The sequence below is a fragment of the Furipterus horrens genome, unplaced genomic scaffold, assembly GCF_987537825.1.
Source record: "Furipterus horrens unplaced genomic scaffold, mFurHor1.1.pri manual_scaffold_11, whole genome shotgun sequence".
NCBI lineage: Eukaryota > Metazoa > Chordata > Mammalia > Chiroptera > Furipteridae > Furipterus > Furipterus horrens.
The window spans coordinates 85,882,202-85,898,724 of NW_028327181.1; the positions used below are offsets into that span (position 1 = coordinate 85,882,202).

The following is a 16,523-nucleotide window of genomic DNA, read 5'->3' on the forward strand; positions in this document are numbered from 1 at the left end:
GATCTGAGTTTGGTAGCTGCCTGTTAAGGGCTTGGAGAAACCCGGGAGTGGTTGTGCTGTGGACTGAGCCTTGCTGCCACTGGTGCCAAATTTGTGGCCACTTAGCAAGAGGTATAGGGCATGCTGAGGCCAGCCACTGCTTGTCTGGGCTTTGTGGACCTTTTGAGAGATTTTTGATTTTTGGTTTTAGGGGGTGGGGGGAGAGAGAGAGAGAGATATTTTTTGTCTGACTTACTTATGCATTTGCAGGTTGACTCGTCCATGTGCCTTAACCAGAGATAAAACCTGCAACCATGGCGCAACAGGACGACATTCTAGCAACTGAATTACTGGCCCGGGCCTTTGAGAAATTTTTGGCAAGTCCACAGTGCAGGCCCAGGCTGGCCGCTTGCGAGGATTAGCCTCTGAGAGAGGTTCAGACTGGGAATGAATTGGCGGGGGCAAGGTCTCAGAGAATCACCAGGGCAGGGCAAGAGCAGTGTTAGCGAGGTTAATAGCTCATCAGCTTTGGCGTTGGCCGGTGTCTGCAGGCTGTTTTGTTTTTGGCCGTGGGGGTGGCGGGAGAGGAGGGCTCAACAAAGGAACAATGGTGTCTGCTGGCATTTTAGTCCCAGAGAAAGCTGCCCCTCAAGCCCTCACCCTGAAGCCAGACAACTCAATTCCTCCCTGTCTCAATCGCTACATGTGGGTGAGGAAGTAGCTCGTTTTGTGCCTCTGCCCCTCCTACCAGTCTCGATGTGGCTTCTTCTTTACATCCTTAGTTATAGGAATCCCGTTGAGCTAGTCTTCAGGTGGCTTTCAAGGGTGGTTGTTCTACAATTCAGTTGTAATTTCATTTTGATGTGGTCATGGCAGGAGGCAAGTACAGGATTTACCTACTCTACCATCTTGACCCGAAGTCTCCTGTTAGCTTTAAAAACCACACATTTGGGGGCAGGATCCAAGGGTTTGGACATCCGGTGTAGGATACAAACCCCTTGCTCCTCAGGGAGTAGCTTCTTCCTCTTCTTTTCTTTATCTTTCTCCTGATTGTGGGTCACCATGCCAGGGGTGGGGTTTTTGGTGAGACCATGTCTCTGCCTCTGCTAACCATGTCATTGTGGCCTCTTGTTACAAAGCAGATGTTCAGTTGGTTCTCAGGTTCTTTTCAGAGGGAACTGCTACATACGGAGCTGTATATTTTTTTGTGTGTCTGTAGGAGGAGATGAGTTCAGGACTGTCCTATGCCACCATCTTGAACTGCATCTTGAAACTGGATTTTTCTTTCAACATCCTTACCTGGGCTAGAATTAATCTAGTAAATCTATATAATATAAAGTTGTATCATACCACTGATCCTTGAAGAGTATGGGTTTGAACTGCATGAGTTGATTTACATACTGGTTTTTAAAAAATAAATAAATATACAATTGCCCCTCCACGTCCCCTGGTTTCGCATCTACAGATTCAACCAACTATGGACTAAACACAGCACCTTCTATCTGTGGTTAAGAATCTATGGCAATGCAGGGCTGAGCATGTGCACTGTCTTACCCCATTTCACATAAGAGACTTAAGGGTCTGCATTTTGGTCCTCATGGAGGGGTCCTGCAACCAATGCCCCATGGACACTGAGGAGTGACTAAAGTTTTGGAAAAGTCAAGTTATGAGCAGATCTGTGACTGTGGCGGGGTTGGCACTCTTAACCCTCACATTGTTCAAGAGTCTACTGAGCTGCACAAAACCTGATTTACCTGTTGAGGAAAAGCATATTCTATCAATGGGTCTTACAGAAAACAAAGATACTCAAAACTTGATTATATATACCAACAGCCTTGACTTCTCATATTTGCATCTTATGCCATTGGTTAAAAATGGGTGAGTTCTTTTTTAATAACCCCGATTTTTCAATTTCTCTTATGTGCATACTATTTTAAAGAGCATAATTTCCAGACACTGAAACATTATTAAAATTAGGTAACAGTCAAGAATTACCCAGAAAAACTTAAAGTTGAGGTATGGTAATCTGCAGTTCAATCTAAACATTTCTTAAAGCTTCTCTTTTCATAATTCAACACTCCTAACTGTGTACATTAGCTGATTAGACTGTGTGAAGGTGGCCACTCTGAATGAAAGGGAACATAGCTAGATTTGGATCCATGCACAGGGGACATTCCCTATAATGACGAACAGCCAGAAGGCAGGTTTCTAAACAGTCTCGTTTCCAGAGTCTTTATCATATTTACACAGCAGTTTGTGCACAGCCAGGGCCCAGCTCTGTCTTCTTCTTAGAAAAGACTGGAGTCCTTGCATTTCTAATCTACCAACATGTGCAGTTCTTGCACTTTTAATTTATGAGTGTTAGGGGGGGACCTCTCTGACTTGGGAACATATTGGCTCGGTCTAATGCTTGGAGATTATTAAACCCAGAGCTATGCTCCACTATCAAGTCTACAGATCTTTTATTTAGAAGATATGGTGCTCTAAATGCACAAAGAGCTCCCTGTCACCTTCACATTAAAGCCCCTAGTGCCTGGTAAATGGAATTATATAGCTGTCATCTCCTTTCCCCAAAGTTTTAAGAGTACAATGGGCTCATTTTTTTCACACTCCATCCCAGCTTCAGAACTAAGAGACCTACTTTGTATTGATTTAAGGTCTCAGAAATAAATAAACCTGCTTCACTGCTGTGATTCACAACAAATTCATGATACACTATTGCATGATATATTTCAAGCTCTTGCTCTGGCTCTCCTTTTCCTCTGGTGAGTGATGGGGGAGGTGGGGAGCTGCAGAGCTGACAGCCCGATGGCTACTGGAGATGGCCGCTGACTGCAAATCCAAGAACAGACACTGCTGGAGGAGGACGGGGTTTTTTTAAACTGGGGAGCAGGAGTGAGGAGCTAATTTACTTGGGTTTCGGGCTGGGGTTGGAGGAAAAGAAAGGTTAAGGGGAGGAGAGTGAGGCAGATGGAGAAGTAAAGTTTCAAGTGAACACTAATTTGCAGAGACAGAGCTATGAACATATATAGAAAGAGAGAAAGGTGAAGAAAATCCAGCATAAGAAGGTGTAACATATGACTAACTGGAAAATAAAGAAGATGAACCACTCTGCCCTGGGGACCATGTCCACAGTCCAAAGAGGGCACTGAGCTTGGGTTCGGAGACAATGTCTTGTTAGGGGCAGAAAGTGCAGAGACCCTGTGCGCCACAGAACATGTGAAGTGGAGGCATTTCTTCATTCCCATACTCAGGAAGCGACACAATCCTGGAGGCTGAAACGGACACCCGGGGGGTAGGGCAGAGAATGACAGAGGTCTGCATGCAGGAAGTGAGTCTGAGACTGCTCTCTGAGGTGAGAGGGTAATAAATGCAAGCATTAAAGACTGTGTGTGCCCGTAAGAGTTTTAAAGTATCTCAGTCTATCTACGTCACCTTAATGATTCCTGAAGTAAGTACCACCAATCCTCAGACCCAGTGAGTTTTAACTATTACCTAAATATACAGCACCCAAAAAGACCTATATTCCAATTGTGTGTCAGGATCCTAATTTGCAACGAGGCAGGTCATGGGAAAGTAGGAACCGGTCAGGCTCTGACACTGTGCATCAGACCCCTAAGTTCTGCAGAGGACTTCAAAGTGGCATTAAGTTTCGGCTGTCCTCTTCTAGTGACTACTTATTTAACACTTTTAGTTGGCAAGAGCGTTATATGTGAATCCAGTTTCTTTTCTATCTTTGAATAGCATTTTTCATCTTTACTATATTTGTTCTTGAGGCAAGGCCGGACTCCGCAAGCAAAAGTACATGAGAAAGATTTTGGTTCCATTTGGTTCCACACAGGTTAGACCATAAAACTGGGAGCTGTTTTGTTAGTTTTGAACGCTGCTTTTTAAGAGGAGTTAGTCAGTCTTTAGCTAAATATAGGAAAGAACTTTCTACAGATCAAAGGAATTGGTTCAAAAATTACTGAGCTTCCCGTCAGTTGAGTTTTTCGAGAATCATTCAATGAACATTTGGCAATGGTGTCACAGAGAACAAACAACGGTTGGGGGGTTGGACTTTTAGAGGTTCCTCCACTCCCAACAATTTTAATTCTATGGTCATTTGTTGTCATGGACACTGCCACCGCTGCCCCCACATGGCATTGATTTTTCTATAATGTAGATAAAAAAAACAAGATAAATTTAAATCATTGTACTGTACAGCTCCTATTTCTAATCTCACTAGTAGGTAATAATTTTACATATCACTAATATGTAATCTCACTGATATATAATACCCTAATATGTAGTAAATTTGTTAGACTTCCTCCCCCAATCTATCCTCTCCCTGTCCCAGCCTAACATGGCTCCCTGGCTATAAATCAATATCCATCTTCATAGCCTAACAGAATACTAGAAATTAAAGAGAATTTAAGATGAGCATGGAGAGAAATGGATTTTACAGAAGAAACTGAGGTCCAAACAGATTAAAGACCAAGGCTGCTCTACCTATGAAGGGGAATCAGCTAAAGGGTTTTGTTTGCTTTTTTTTTAAATCTAAAGGTTTTGTAATTTCAGAAAGTTTGAGTATGTTTATAATAGGCTGTTAAACACGATAATTCCTTAGTCTATATTCAACGTCCCAGGCAGGGCCTCAGAGCTTTCACGTCCTCTGCAGTTCTGCACTGATACTGCAGGTCCTCCCACGTCATTAGTCTCTAAGCCACCAGGCCCTACATGGGGCTGTCTTAGAGGCACACGCAACTCCTGCAATGGGGCTCTAAGTGCCTGAACCATCCCGCAATTTCTCCAAACCAGAGAGCTCGGGATCAGGCAGACTATGAATCACTAATTGAGTCACACATACTTGGTACAGTTTTCTACCAAACTTGAGGAACAGCAAATGAAAAACAAACAAAACCCCAACAACGGAGCCAGGTTTGCCCATATTTCGTGTGTTGGGGTGGGGGAAGGGCTTGAAACCAGAAGAGATGTCCCCATTGCAACCCTCTCTGAGAACTTGTTTACACTGCTACCGCAAGGCTACTAAGAAAGGAAACACAAATGCCCTCTTTAGCAAGGAGAGCGATCCCATCTGGAGCTTCAGTACAGGGGCTGTCCATCATAAAAATAGGTAGTTAGGGACTTTTCAAAATGCAAATCGCTGGACTGATCCTTAGAGTGATTACGGGCTATTGTACCAACAAGTCCTTGGGGACTCTTGCAGACAGATGACTGACACATATACTACCCTATCAGAATTGAACATAGTGCCGCTCACGCTAATGGCTTTCCCAAGGGCGGTGATTGTCTTTAGGTAACGTCTACTGGGAAAGTCGATAAATGAATGTACTGTATAGCGAGGACTGACATCTAACATTCTCTTAAAGGAATTTTTGCCTTCAAATGATCAGGCAGTATAAAGAATTTTGTGTTTGTGTTTCTCTTCCAGGGCCTGGATAATGAGTTGCACTGAGAAAGGATCCTAAATGCACACACCTCGGGAAACGCTACAATGCTAGTGATTTACTATATTAGCTCATTTAATCCTCACAAGAACCTGGTAGAGGGGGAGGAGGGGGGAAAGAAGGGGAATGATTTAGTCAAGGAACATGTATGAACGACCCATGGACATGGACAACAGGGTGGGGACTGACTATGGGAGGGGGGCGGGGGGAGGGGGACAGGGGAGAGCAATGGGGAAAAAATGGGACAACTGTAATAGAACAACAATAGTTAAAAAAAAAAAGAACCTGGTAGCTGGGTACTATTATTATCCCGATTTTAAGTCAACTGTGACCCAAAAAGGTAAGTAGATTGTCTGAAGTCACCCAACTACCAGGTGGTAGAGCCAGGAATTAAACCTGGCAGTTTGCTCTTAACTATTCCACCTCGTTATGTTACGTGAGAGTTACAATGCTTCCTCAGAGTGCGCACTAAATCTCCCCTTCCCTCCTTGAGCCTCCACGACTCTCTTATGTTGTATGTCAGAGTCATGAATGAATATACAGAGTGTACAGTGCAGGTCCCCGGTGCTACAAACTCATGGGAGGATCTCTGATACTGTACCCAATTGTCAGCAAAACTTCACATTTCATATTGTGCAGATACATTAAAATACATATTTGGAAACTGAAGTCCAGAGAGAAACTCAGATCAAGGCTTAAAAGCAAGTTTGGCAGAATTAGCCCCCTACCAGCCTAACATACAGTCCTAGCCACACCCATCACACACTTTCTCTTATCCTGGTAAACGCAGTGGGAATCAGGGCCTGATCTAGCTAAGGGGATGAGATTATGCCCTCCACCCCCACCCCACCACCACCCAGTAAAGCAGAAGCTTTAAAATGCTTATCACAGGCAAGTCACAAAGCACACATCCTGAATGAATCTATAATCCATCTTTCACAGCCCCTGGCACAAGCCTTACTTCCATAGTTACTGTCCAGGGGCCAAGCCATAAACTGCAAATTCTGTTTTCTCTGTGTATGGAGAGAGCTCTCACCAAGCCTGGGGCAATGGACTGAGAACTAGAAGGCTCTAGTCTACATCAGTGTCCCTTACAATACTAGACCCTTCCAGCCTATCTACCACCTGAAATTATGTTAAACATATTAAACAGAAACTGCGAGGAGGTGTTGTGGGGGAGGGGAAGTAAACCGGAAAGTTACTGCAAATTTCCAGTGGCACTTTGACTTTGGAGTTTATGACTCTACAAATTGTCTCAGCCCCAAAAGGGTCTATCTTACCAGTCCCCCAAGCACACAGGTCACTGCCTTTGCCAGGCCAAAGTGAGTCCCTTCAAGCAGGGTAGTTTGTCACATCCATCAAACCTGCCCTTACCACTCAGTGAGGCATTTCAAGGAGTCCGCCACTCACAGCCTGCAGTCTGTAGAGCTAGGAACCTGTGAGCTACTGCTCTGAGTGACATGGGATAGCAGGCCGTAGAAACTTCTCTTATTTATGTCATCACTCATGACATTTGGAAAAGAAGGAAAATGACCAGGTTTTATGGATATTAAGAACAAGGGACTGGGCCCATCTTAAATGAAACTTGGGGACGTGGAAGTTCATGTTCTGATGCTGATCTAGCTTCTGTCAATGGAACCAAGTCACTTGACCCCTTACTGTTTTAGCCTTCACCTGTAAAAATGGCCTGGGCACCACTAGCTCACCCAGAAGGTAGCAAGGAGCCAGACAGATGCTCCTGATTATAAGTTTCCAGTAGGGTCACCCAGACGGCCTCTAGTCACCAGCCCATTGCCCTGACTGCAAATGTCAGATCTGCTGCTGCAACGCTCAAGAAAACCCAGATCCTGTCTCTCTCCTCAACTTGGTAATAGTTTACAAATAACTGCAGGCAACAAAGAGCAAGACAGAAAGAGAAGAAAAAAGGAGAGAGACTACACAAACACTGAGGCTAGGAGGGAAAAGGGAGAAAAATACAAATGTGTAAAGCACTTTCATGGTTTAGAACAAAAGACACAGTGGCAAAGGGTGGGACCCATGAATGAAACATGTAGGGGAACAATAAAACCACTGAAAGTGAAAAAACAGGAAACCGCGGAAATATTTTATATGCAGGTTACTGCTGCTGGCTACAAAAAGAAATCCTCTAAAAAGGAAGTCTTTGCAAGCAAAAGGTAGGAAGGTCTAAACTAATTAAAAGCAGGCTGGCTAACAACGGGGCGCCATCACCTGGGCACTGAGGTGGAGCCTAGCCATAAAAACAGGACGCATGCACACAGTGTTTTAAGACAGAAATGTGTCTGTCTCCAGCTTCATATCTATTAAAGGAATAAACAATTTACATGTTGCTGCATTACAGGAATATGACATGTGGAGCGTCAGCCCTTTCTCTTCAAATTCAACCATGTTAAGTCAAATCAGAGATGGGGTTTGGGGAGGGTGGAGATGGGTGGAGAAAAGCAGGGAGAAAGAAAGTTTTTTAAAAATCTCTGCCTCAGCAAAAGTTTTCATTAAAATTTTAGACAAATGATCCCTGTGTCCTTCTCCCTTGCTGCCTGGGGCTCCATGCTATTTCTATGCAAATAACAACCTCGTGGTTTATATCTTATTATTTCCACCGGAGCTGCAGCGACATGACCTGAGACGTGTAAGGGGTGGTGGGGGGGGGCGGGGAGTTGATGAGGGCGAAGAGAGAGAGAAAAAGAGAGAGGGGGAAAAGGGAGAGAGAGATGGAGTGGGTATTCACTCAAGTGTGAAAAAATATTGTCAGGAGTGAGCGTCAAGAGCAAAAAAAATTGCAGGGATAACGTGTTTATTTCAGTCCCCTCACCCCCAATCCTCCCCCCACCCCATTTGCAAACCGGCACCTTTTAAAATTCATTGGGCATCAGGCGATCATGCACAATCCATCTGCTTTCACTTTATCATTTGCATTTCATGCCTCCTGGCTTTTGATGTGCTGATACTTTGATGCAGTCAGGAGACGCGCATTATCATTATTTCAATTTTCAAAGGGGTCAACGGGATCGGCACTTGCACACACAGATTTTTTTCCCTACAACCTCTGCGCACCCCCTCCCTTCTTATTCTTCACCCCAATGTTTAACATAAAGGATGAAGACTCAAAAAGGTGGGGGTCAAATGTTTGCAATCTTAAAGCTTGCATATACCACCTACATTTCCGCTCTACAGTGTTTCAGACATACACAAAGACTTTCTCACACATGGATACTCAGCGAGGCACACAGAGAAAGAGGGATCTAGAAGCAAGATGCAGACACAAAGAGACAGAGACCAGCACACCTACAGGAACAGACATGCACTTAAGTGGCCTGCACACACCCAGAGTATGTGAGACAGAGATTCGTACGGAAAGAAAGGTAAACAGAGATGTGGAAGTCACCAGTGCGCACAAAGACAGAACCTGCACAATGAGTCAAAGGGAGCAATCTGAACATGAAGCCCCGTCAGGTTTCCTTTTTCATACCTCAGAGGCAAAGGGGCAGATAGGACATTCTTAATCAATTTGCATGTAATCAGGTGTCTTCCAGCAACACGACTCTATACTTATGAGGCAATGACATGAAAATAGTAAGGAAGCAGGAGGAGCAGGATTAGGTAACCTCTATAACTGATCATTCCCTTCAGCTACAAATGATCATGTCCTTCTGGAAATGAGCAGCGCTGGTAAGTTACAGCTGCAGCTTTACTTGTCCTTTCTTGTGTAACTAGACTTCTTTAACAAGCAGCCCTGTAGGCTGGGAAGATGGTGAATATAATGAACGTGACTGGAACAATTTAATCAGATTTTAAGAAAAAAAAATTCCTAAAGCTTTTTTAATGGCACAAATTAAATTCAACTAGCAAGTTTTTAGGCAAAAAACAAACAAACAAAAACAAACCACCAACTACACCCCAATAACAAAGCAGAAACAAAACCTTTGTTTGCTTTTTGCAAAGTTCTTTGTGTATAAAATAGGATCAGGGAGAAAATAAGAAACTCAGTGTAAGAAGATACATTTCAGAAATGAGCTCTTTGTTGAGGTATGAGAACATTATGGAAATACAGGTGTCTTCTTTAAATTCCATCCTCACAGATAATGATACTGACAATTCTCTTCAACATTTGTCAGTATCTCATCCTAAGAAGGTATTCAAAAGAGCAACTTGAAAAAATTTAGGACACTTAGCAGTTTCTCCCACTGCAACAATCTCCTTCACTTGCGGCAGTTCACAGTATTTACTTCTAGGCTACTCAAAATAGGGGCCAGGACATCCAAGTTCACTGTTGTCAGCACTGCTTTGCCTTTCTTTGGAGAGAAAGGCAAAGCCCAGAGAAGGACACATGAATGCAGAGAACAAGCTGATCCCATCAAACTGTTCTCATTTCTGACATCCCCAAAAGCTAACTGGGCCAATGGAAGTATCAACATTTTCTAAATGGGAGTGGTAAGATAGGACAGATGCTTCATCCCTATCCTTCCACCTGAAGGTCAAGCCTTGATAAAAAGTTTGTGCATGTCTAGTAAAAACAATATCTAATACAATTTAGCATGAATGTAACTCCACAAGTTTAATCACCAAACCATGTAAGAGAGAGGAAAAGGGGACTGAAATTGTAATGAGGTCCAACACTTGGTGCCAAGTACTACCTACTTTTACTTAGATTTTCTTGTTTGATCTCCACAGTATCATTTAAAGGTGTAAATTATCCCCCTTTGACAGATAAAGAAAGCTGAGGAACTGAGAGGTTATATGAGTTGTTCAAGGTCAGCCAGCTGGCCCCACACTGTTACATATTCCTGGACTTGAGAGAAAAAATAATTTTCCTATGCCTGTAAAGAAGTCAGAATTACATTGTCCTCTGAATCCTCAGCTATCCTTACAGTTTTCACTCTTATGAGAAATGACCTCACCATATCTTTCCCACCCCCTTTGGAAAAGCCCCAGTGAGCTCGGCCTGAAAAGACATAAGCATTTCTTTCGAAGGGAAGACAAGCCTCTATGTCATACTATTTCCCTGTAATCCAACCATCCACCCACCTCCCCATGCACTATTTTCCAAGTACTTCCTCTGTGTATGAGGGACCACATCACCTGCCCTTTTTCAGAAGTGCATTCACAGATTTCTCAAAACATCAGAAGTTGGTAGCCTCAACATGTCCAGAGGATGTTTCAGAGACAGGTCTATGTCTGAAAATAGATCTCATATCCCTCACTCATAAAAGAGAAAAAAGGAGGGAGGGCAGAATAGAAGCATTCAATTAATTCTTTCTTTCTAGAAAGACTCACTAGAATGCCAACTCTTCGGAGCAGGAGTTTTAGATGGTTTATACATTGACATACCCACAAGGCTTGAAACGGTTCCCGGCACATAGTAGGTACTTAAAATATTTTTCGAATGAGTGAATGAACTGGCAAGCAAGGCAATGGGTAGGGAAAATGGAAGGAAAGGTGAAGAGAGAGATCAAGGGAGGCATGGACTGAGTGGCTTCCTCCCAGTCAGGATCTTGAACCAAGAATTCGCAATAACCTTCAAACAGCTTCACATACTTCTCCCAAGCCCTAGAAACTTACTTTGTTGAGGGCCCCAGCTCCTGTCAGAATTAAGTGAGAGTTTTCAACCTGGATGGTTCTCTGTCCCAGCCGGACAAGGTAAGCCCCAATTCCAATGGCTCGGCATGTAACCTTAAAAACAAAAATTCTACACATCACATATTTATGTCCCCTCCCAAGCTGTAAAAACTAAGGCACAGATATGCAAAATCCACATTAACAGTAAAAAAAAAATTACTGCTTTTATGAAGTCTGTTTGAAAATAAGAATAATTTCCTGGTCAAAGAAGAGAAGGTACAGAACTCATTGAATGATTCAAGTATTAAGACACTTAGAAGTTCAGAGCTCCTTTACTTCTCTTATACTTTTGGAAGTATGAACAAAGAAAATAGTAGAGGAAAAGAAATTCCAGCTATTAAAACTCTGGTAGAATATCTGGAGAAATAAATTAAACTAAAGGCTAAAAGGAGGTACTAGGTTTATCTGGGAAATTCAATTATTTATACTACCCTGCTCTCCCATTATCATGCAGAATTAAAATCAAATTGTATATATGCAACTTTTCAGAAATGCTCTCATTTTGGGCCAAATAGCACAGATGGGGCAAAAAGAAATTCTAGCTACATAGTCAATTCAGGCAAGATTTACCAGGCTAATGGTGATGATCTCGTCATAGGCCAATGAGGTTTCTCCGGCAATCATTCCAGAACCCCGAAGGTTCTCTGCTCCAAGTCCCTCTTCCTTCCCAATAATATCAGTTATCTTGTACCTATTGGATACAGATATGGCAAATTATAAAGGTTGAACACAGTAAGAACAATCTCTTAGAAGAATAATCACCGTTAAAAGGCTGTTAAAAGCATACAAACAGCACACGAGTAACTTAAACATGAGTATAACACCAGGGCTTTATATTCTTTATTCATGTATCTTTTCTTCTTAGTTTGGTGCCTATTTTGTTGGAGGCAATATACTATAAGAGTATGAGCAACATCTGGCATTAAGTAGATAGGTTTAAATCCCTGCTCGACACAGCAGTGTGATTTAGGGGATAATAATGACTTCTATAAAATGGGGTAACAGTATCTACCTCTAAGGGCTGACATGAGAGTTAAATTAAAGCAACAAGGAGAGGGTTTGGCACATAGATGTCACTCAAGATTTTAGATGCCCTCTCCTGCTTTCTAGAACAGGTTTCTTAAAGGCAGGGTCAATATATGAGGTCTGTCCAAAAGAAGTCCAGCCACTGTTAATATCATGAGAGTGGTGCACATGACATCAATGTAACCTGGCAGCCAAGGACAGTGGACTGGAATGCACATGCGTGAACAATGACAACTTCACTGTACAAATCAGCGGGGGCGGTAGATGCTGTTGAGTGAGCATGTGTGGCCATCGCATTCAAAATGACCGACCGAACGAGTACAGCAACAAGTCCACATCAGATTTTGCATTAAGCTTGAACAACCCTCCTTGGAAACCATTTGGGCAATTCGGAAGGCCGCAGCTGTGGGCGACTGGTGATTGGCAGTTTCCTCACGACAACGTGCCTGCTCAGGCATCACATCTCAAGCAGAGTTTTTGGTGAAGCATCAAATCACCCAGGTGACTCAGTCCCCCCTACAGCCCAGATTTGGTGCCCTGCCACTTCTGGCTTTTCCCAAAACTAAAATCACCTTCGAAAAGAAAGAGAATTCAGATCATTGATGAGATTCAGGAAAATGCAAAGGGGCGGCTGATGGCAACTGGGAAAATATACGAGGTCCGAGGTGCCTACTTTGAAGGGCACTGAGGTGTCATTGTCCTATGTGCAATGTTTCTTGTATCATCTTTTTCAATAAATGTCTCTATTTTTCATATTACATGGCTGGATACCTTCTGGACGGACCTCATGTATCTCTTTATAATAAGCAATAGCCACCAAGTCATCAATTTTAGATCAATGTTACACAGAAATAAAACATCCAGAGGTGCAGTGTGAATGCTAAGCCCAATTTCTAAAGTCAAAAACCCTCTCTCTTTCTAAGACAGGGATGAAGGGGAAGGTCAAAACAGTGCACCCCTATCCCTGCTCCTCTGTAAATACCAAGCGTATGCACAAGGGTTCCTGGCTATGGGCCTCTGGAGGGGCCGGTGGAATGTGCAGAGAAGTGAAATGCTGGCCAAGTTGTCCAGAAAGCATCCTGTGGATCCAGTGGGAGCCACTCATCTGTCTTCTTGGCAGGGGATTAGGAGTGATAGCTGATAATGGGAAATGAGAGATGGGGAATGCAACTAATAAAAGAAAGGAAAAATACAAAGTTGGAAGTAGAGATGGGCATATATTATTTATTGTTGCATGTGTACCCAGAAGGCTTGGCACAGGGCATAGTTTTATAAATTGAAATAATAAATATCCCATAGTGGCTCTTAAACCACCTTTTTTTCTGCCCCCATATTTCTTAGCTCCCTTCTTTCCTTCAGTCCTCCATCAACTCCTTTACGCAGCCCTTGCTATTGGTCTGTGGCTGTGCATCTCTGCTTCCCAGTTTCTCTTGCCTTTCTATTTTTAGCTTCTACCAAAAATTCTCCAATTCTTCCTTTGGCTCTGCATCTAGACTCCAGATTCTAAAGTTCTGTTACAGGTAAAGCTTATCTTCCTTAAAGAGATAATTAATGAGCCATATTAATTTGGTGGGGAGAAAGGGAGAAATTAATGTGTTCTTTTTATAAGGCACACATGCCATATAGTCAAACTCCCGCGGGCCCAGCTGGCTTTCCCCAAAAAGCAGATCTTTTTCCTTCCTAAGGTCTGCATATTACTTCAGAGGCATTGGTGATGTGTGAAGTGCCATCTTCTTTCATTGTATGACATGAAAAAGAGTAAACATTGCCCACATTCTGCTCTATGATCTGAGTTTTCTATCATTGAGGCTACCATTCTTTTAGTACCAAATTTTAATGTTATTTATTATAAAAAAAACCTTTGTATAGTGTAATAGAATTAACAAAACACATTCATAAATATCATTTTTGATTCTCGCAACAAACCAGTGTGATAGGTAATACTATCTCCGTTATTACAGGTAACAATAGTAAGAGCCAGGATTTTTGTCTGCTTACTCCGCGACTTCACATACATTAGTTTGCTTATCTTCATCTTATAGATGAGGAAACTAGAGCTCAAAAAAGAAAATCAACTTGCTCTAACAAAAGCAACATCCAAACTCAATAACTTCCTAAAATATCAGTAATAAAGAGAAATCCATTTAGAGTAGGAAGGAAAAATGCAAAACATTTAGGAACAAGCACGTAAAAATCGGCAAACCCTGCCATCCCCACAGTGCGCCAAGGCGTGCTCCGGTGCCACAGCGGATCATCAGGGGCCCTGAGGGTATTTTGAATTTTTGAGAGGAACACTGACTTTTGGTACCTGTTGAGTCCCATGTGAACTACCTGCTTTAGGTAGTTCATGGCTTAACATTAGATACTGTTACATTCCTTATGACAATGTCCTATCTATGCAAATGTGAGTTTTCACAATTTCTGTGGGAAAAAAGAAGTTCTGCACAAAATTCTCTGCAGAATAAGAAAAGAGGGTGGGTACGTCCAAGCTGATTCCAAGGTTTGAGATGTCATGCAGATGCAAGTATCCCATTAGTAATAACAGTAATTACTTAAGAATGGAATTAAATTTTTTTTAAAAAATTATGTGTATTATATTTTAAAATAATTAGTAAGCTGTTAGGGCATAAATACTTAGGAAGATACTTATGAAGTTGTTTGGGTCTAACTACCTAATGAAAAGAAATATTAGGTATAGCTTTTTGTCTGAAGGTGCTATGAAAAAAATTACTGAGACAGTAAAGGGTGCTGTGAACCAAGAAAAGATTGGTAGCTTCTGGCATAAAGTATATGAAGAAAATTTTTAAAAAATTTAAATACATTTTAATAAATAAAAAAATATATTTCTTGTTGGGAAGAGTTAATACTGTGAAGACATTAGCTCTTCCTAAATTAATTTATAAACCTAGTTCAATTTGAATAAAAATCATTATTAAAAGTTTTTGTGAATTAAAAAAAATGAGCCTATATATTAAAAGACAAAAATAGCTGTACAACTTGGGGAAAAATTAAGAACATGATAAAATCTGCCCCAGTAGAAGAGTTAAAATAGTGTGGCATTAGCCTAAGAACAACAGAACAAAACGGTAATTGAGTTAAGATTACTATAAAAGTGAGGAAAGTATGAATTATTCAATAAATGGCATTGGAGCAATTGATTAACATTCTGGAAAACACTTGCACATAGATTATAAAAATGTTCAACTTCAGTGATAATCAAAAATAACAGTTAAAATAACCATTGTTTTTATCCTATTTTATTAATTGACAATAACTGATGTTGGCAATGTTAGAAAAAATTAAGAGAGGGAAAGCAAATAGTACTATAAACTGCTGATTGGAGTGCAGATCTTAGGAAGGCAACTTGAAATCATAAAAAAAAAAAAATCTTTAAAATGGACATATTTTAAAACCAGAATTCCACTTTTAGAAATTAATCCAAACGGAATAGAGATAGTCCTAAAAGTTTATATAACAGGATGCTTAGTCCAGGGATAAAACAGTAAAATTTGGAATGGTCTGAATGTTCAAATATGATATATTCATTATGATGAAATACAACTATGACCATAAAGAACATCGTATTCTCAAATTATATTTTAAGAATATACAAAAACTTCCCAAAATAGTTTTTAGTGAGAAGAACAAATTATCAAAAGTTTTCCTATTACAACCTTATTGGGGAAAACCGTATATATATAGAAAAGACAGTAAGAATATATGTTAATAATTGTGTCTCTTGGCAAAATAAATGAACAAACAAAATATAAGCAGACTCATAGAAACAGAGATCAGACTGATGGTTGCCAGAGAAAAGGGGAATTGGGGGGCTGGATGAAAAAGGTGAAGAAATTAAGAACTACAAATTGGTAGTCACAAAATAGTCACAGGCATGTGAAGTACAGCATAGGGAATGCCAAGTGGATACCTGAAATATTGAGGGAGCCACTTTATAAATATATGATTGTCTAAATACTACATTGTATACCTGAAATTAATATAAAATAATACTGAATGTAATTGAAAACTAAAATTAAAAAAAATATGTCTCTCAGTAGGATTGTAGCTGATTTTTATTCATTTATAATTGTTTACATGTTCTGAATTTTATAAAATAAATAAATACTATATATAATTAAGGTCTTTCAGCTAATTAATAGTAGAGCTCAGATACAAAACTAAAACCTCTAGATATGTAACAAGCAATCTTCCGTGCTCTTCAATGTCATGATCAGGAAGATAGTGAAGAAAAGATAACCATATTTTCCTTCCTTTAATCCATGGCCAAATTATTCAGATACATATATACCTACCTGGATTCTCCTTCATCCTCCACATGTTCACAATAGACAGAGTTGAGAGCACTGACTCTCTTATAATCTTGAGGGGTCAGATATAAATATTTGAATCCCTGTGAAGTACAAATGATTTTTA

The 16,523-nt window shown here is 41.0% G+C and overlaps 1 protein-coding gene across 3 annotated transcripts in view; it reads right to left on the bottom strand.

The window, feature by feature from the left end:
- The window catches only part of ACACA (acetyl-CoA carboxylase alpha), a 199,167-nt gene that overhangs the window by 51,767 nt on the left and 130,877 nt on the right, over positions 1-16,523 (bottom strand). For all 3 annotated transcript variants that reach the window (XM_090290711.1, XM_090290710.1, XM_090290712.1), the window contains 3 exons: positions 16,403-16,500; positions 11,634-11,754; positions 11,007-11,117 (listed from right to left, as the gene is read on the bottom strand). In XM_090290711.1, coding sequence (XP_090146837.1) covers positions 11,007-11,117; positions 11,634-11,754; positions 16,403-16,500 — 330 coding nt within the window. The remainder of the gene's footprint in view (positions 1-11,006; positions 11,118-11,633; positions 11,755-16,402; positions 16,501-16,523) is intronic.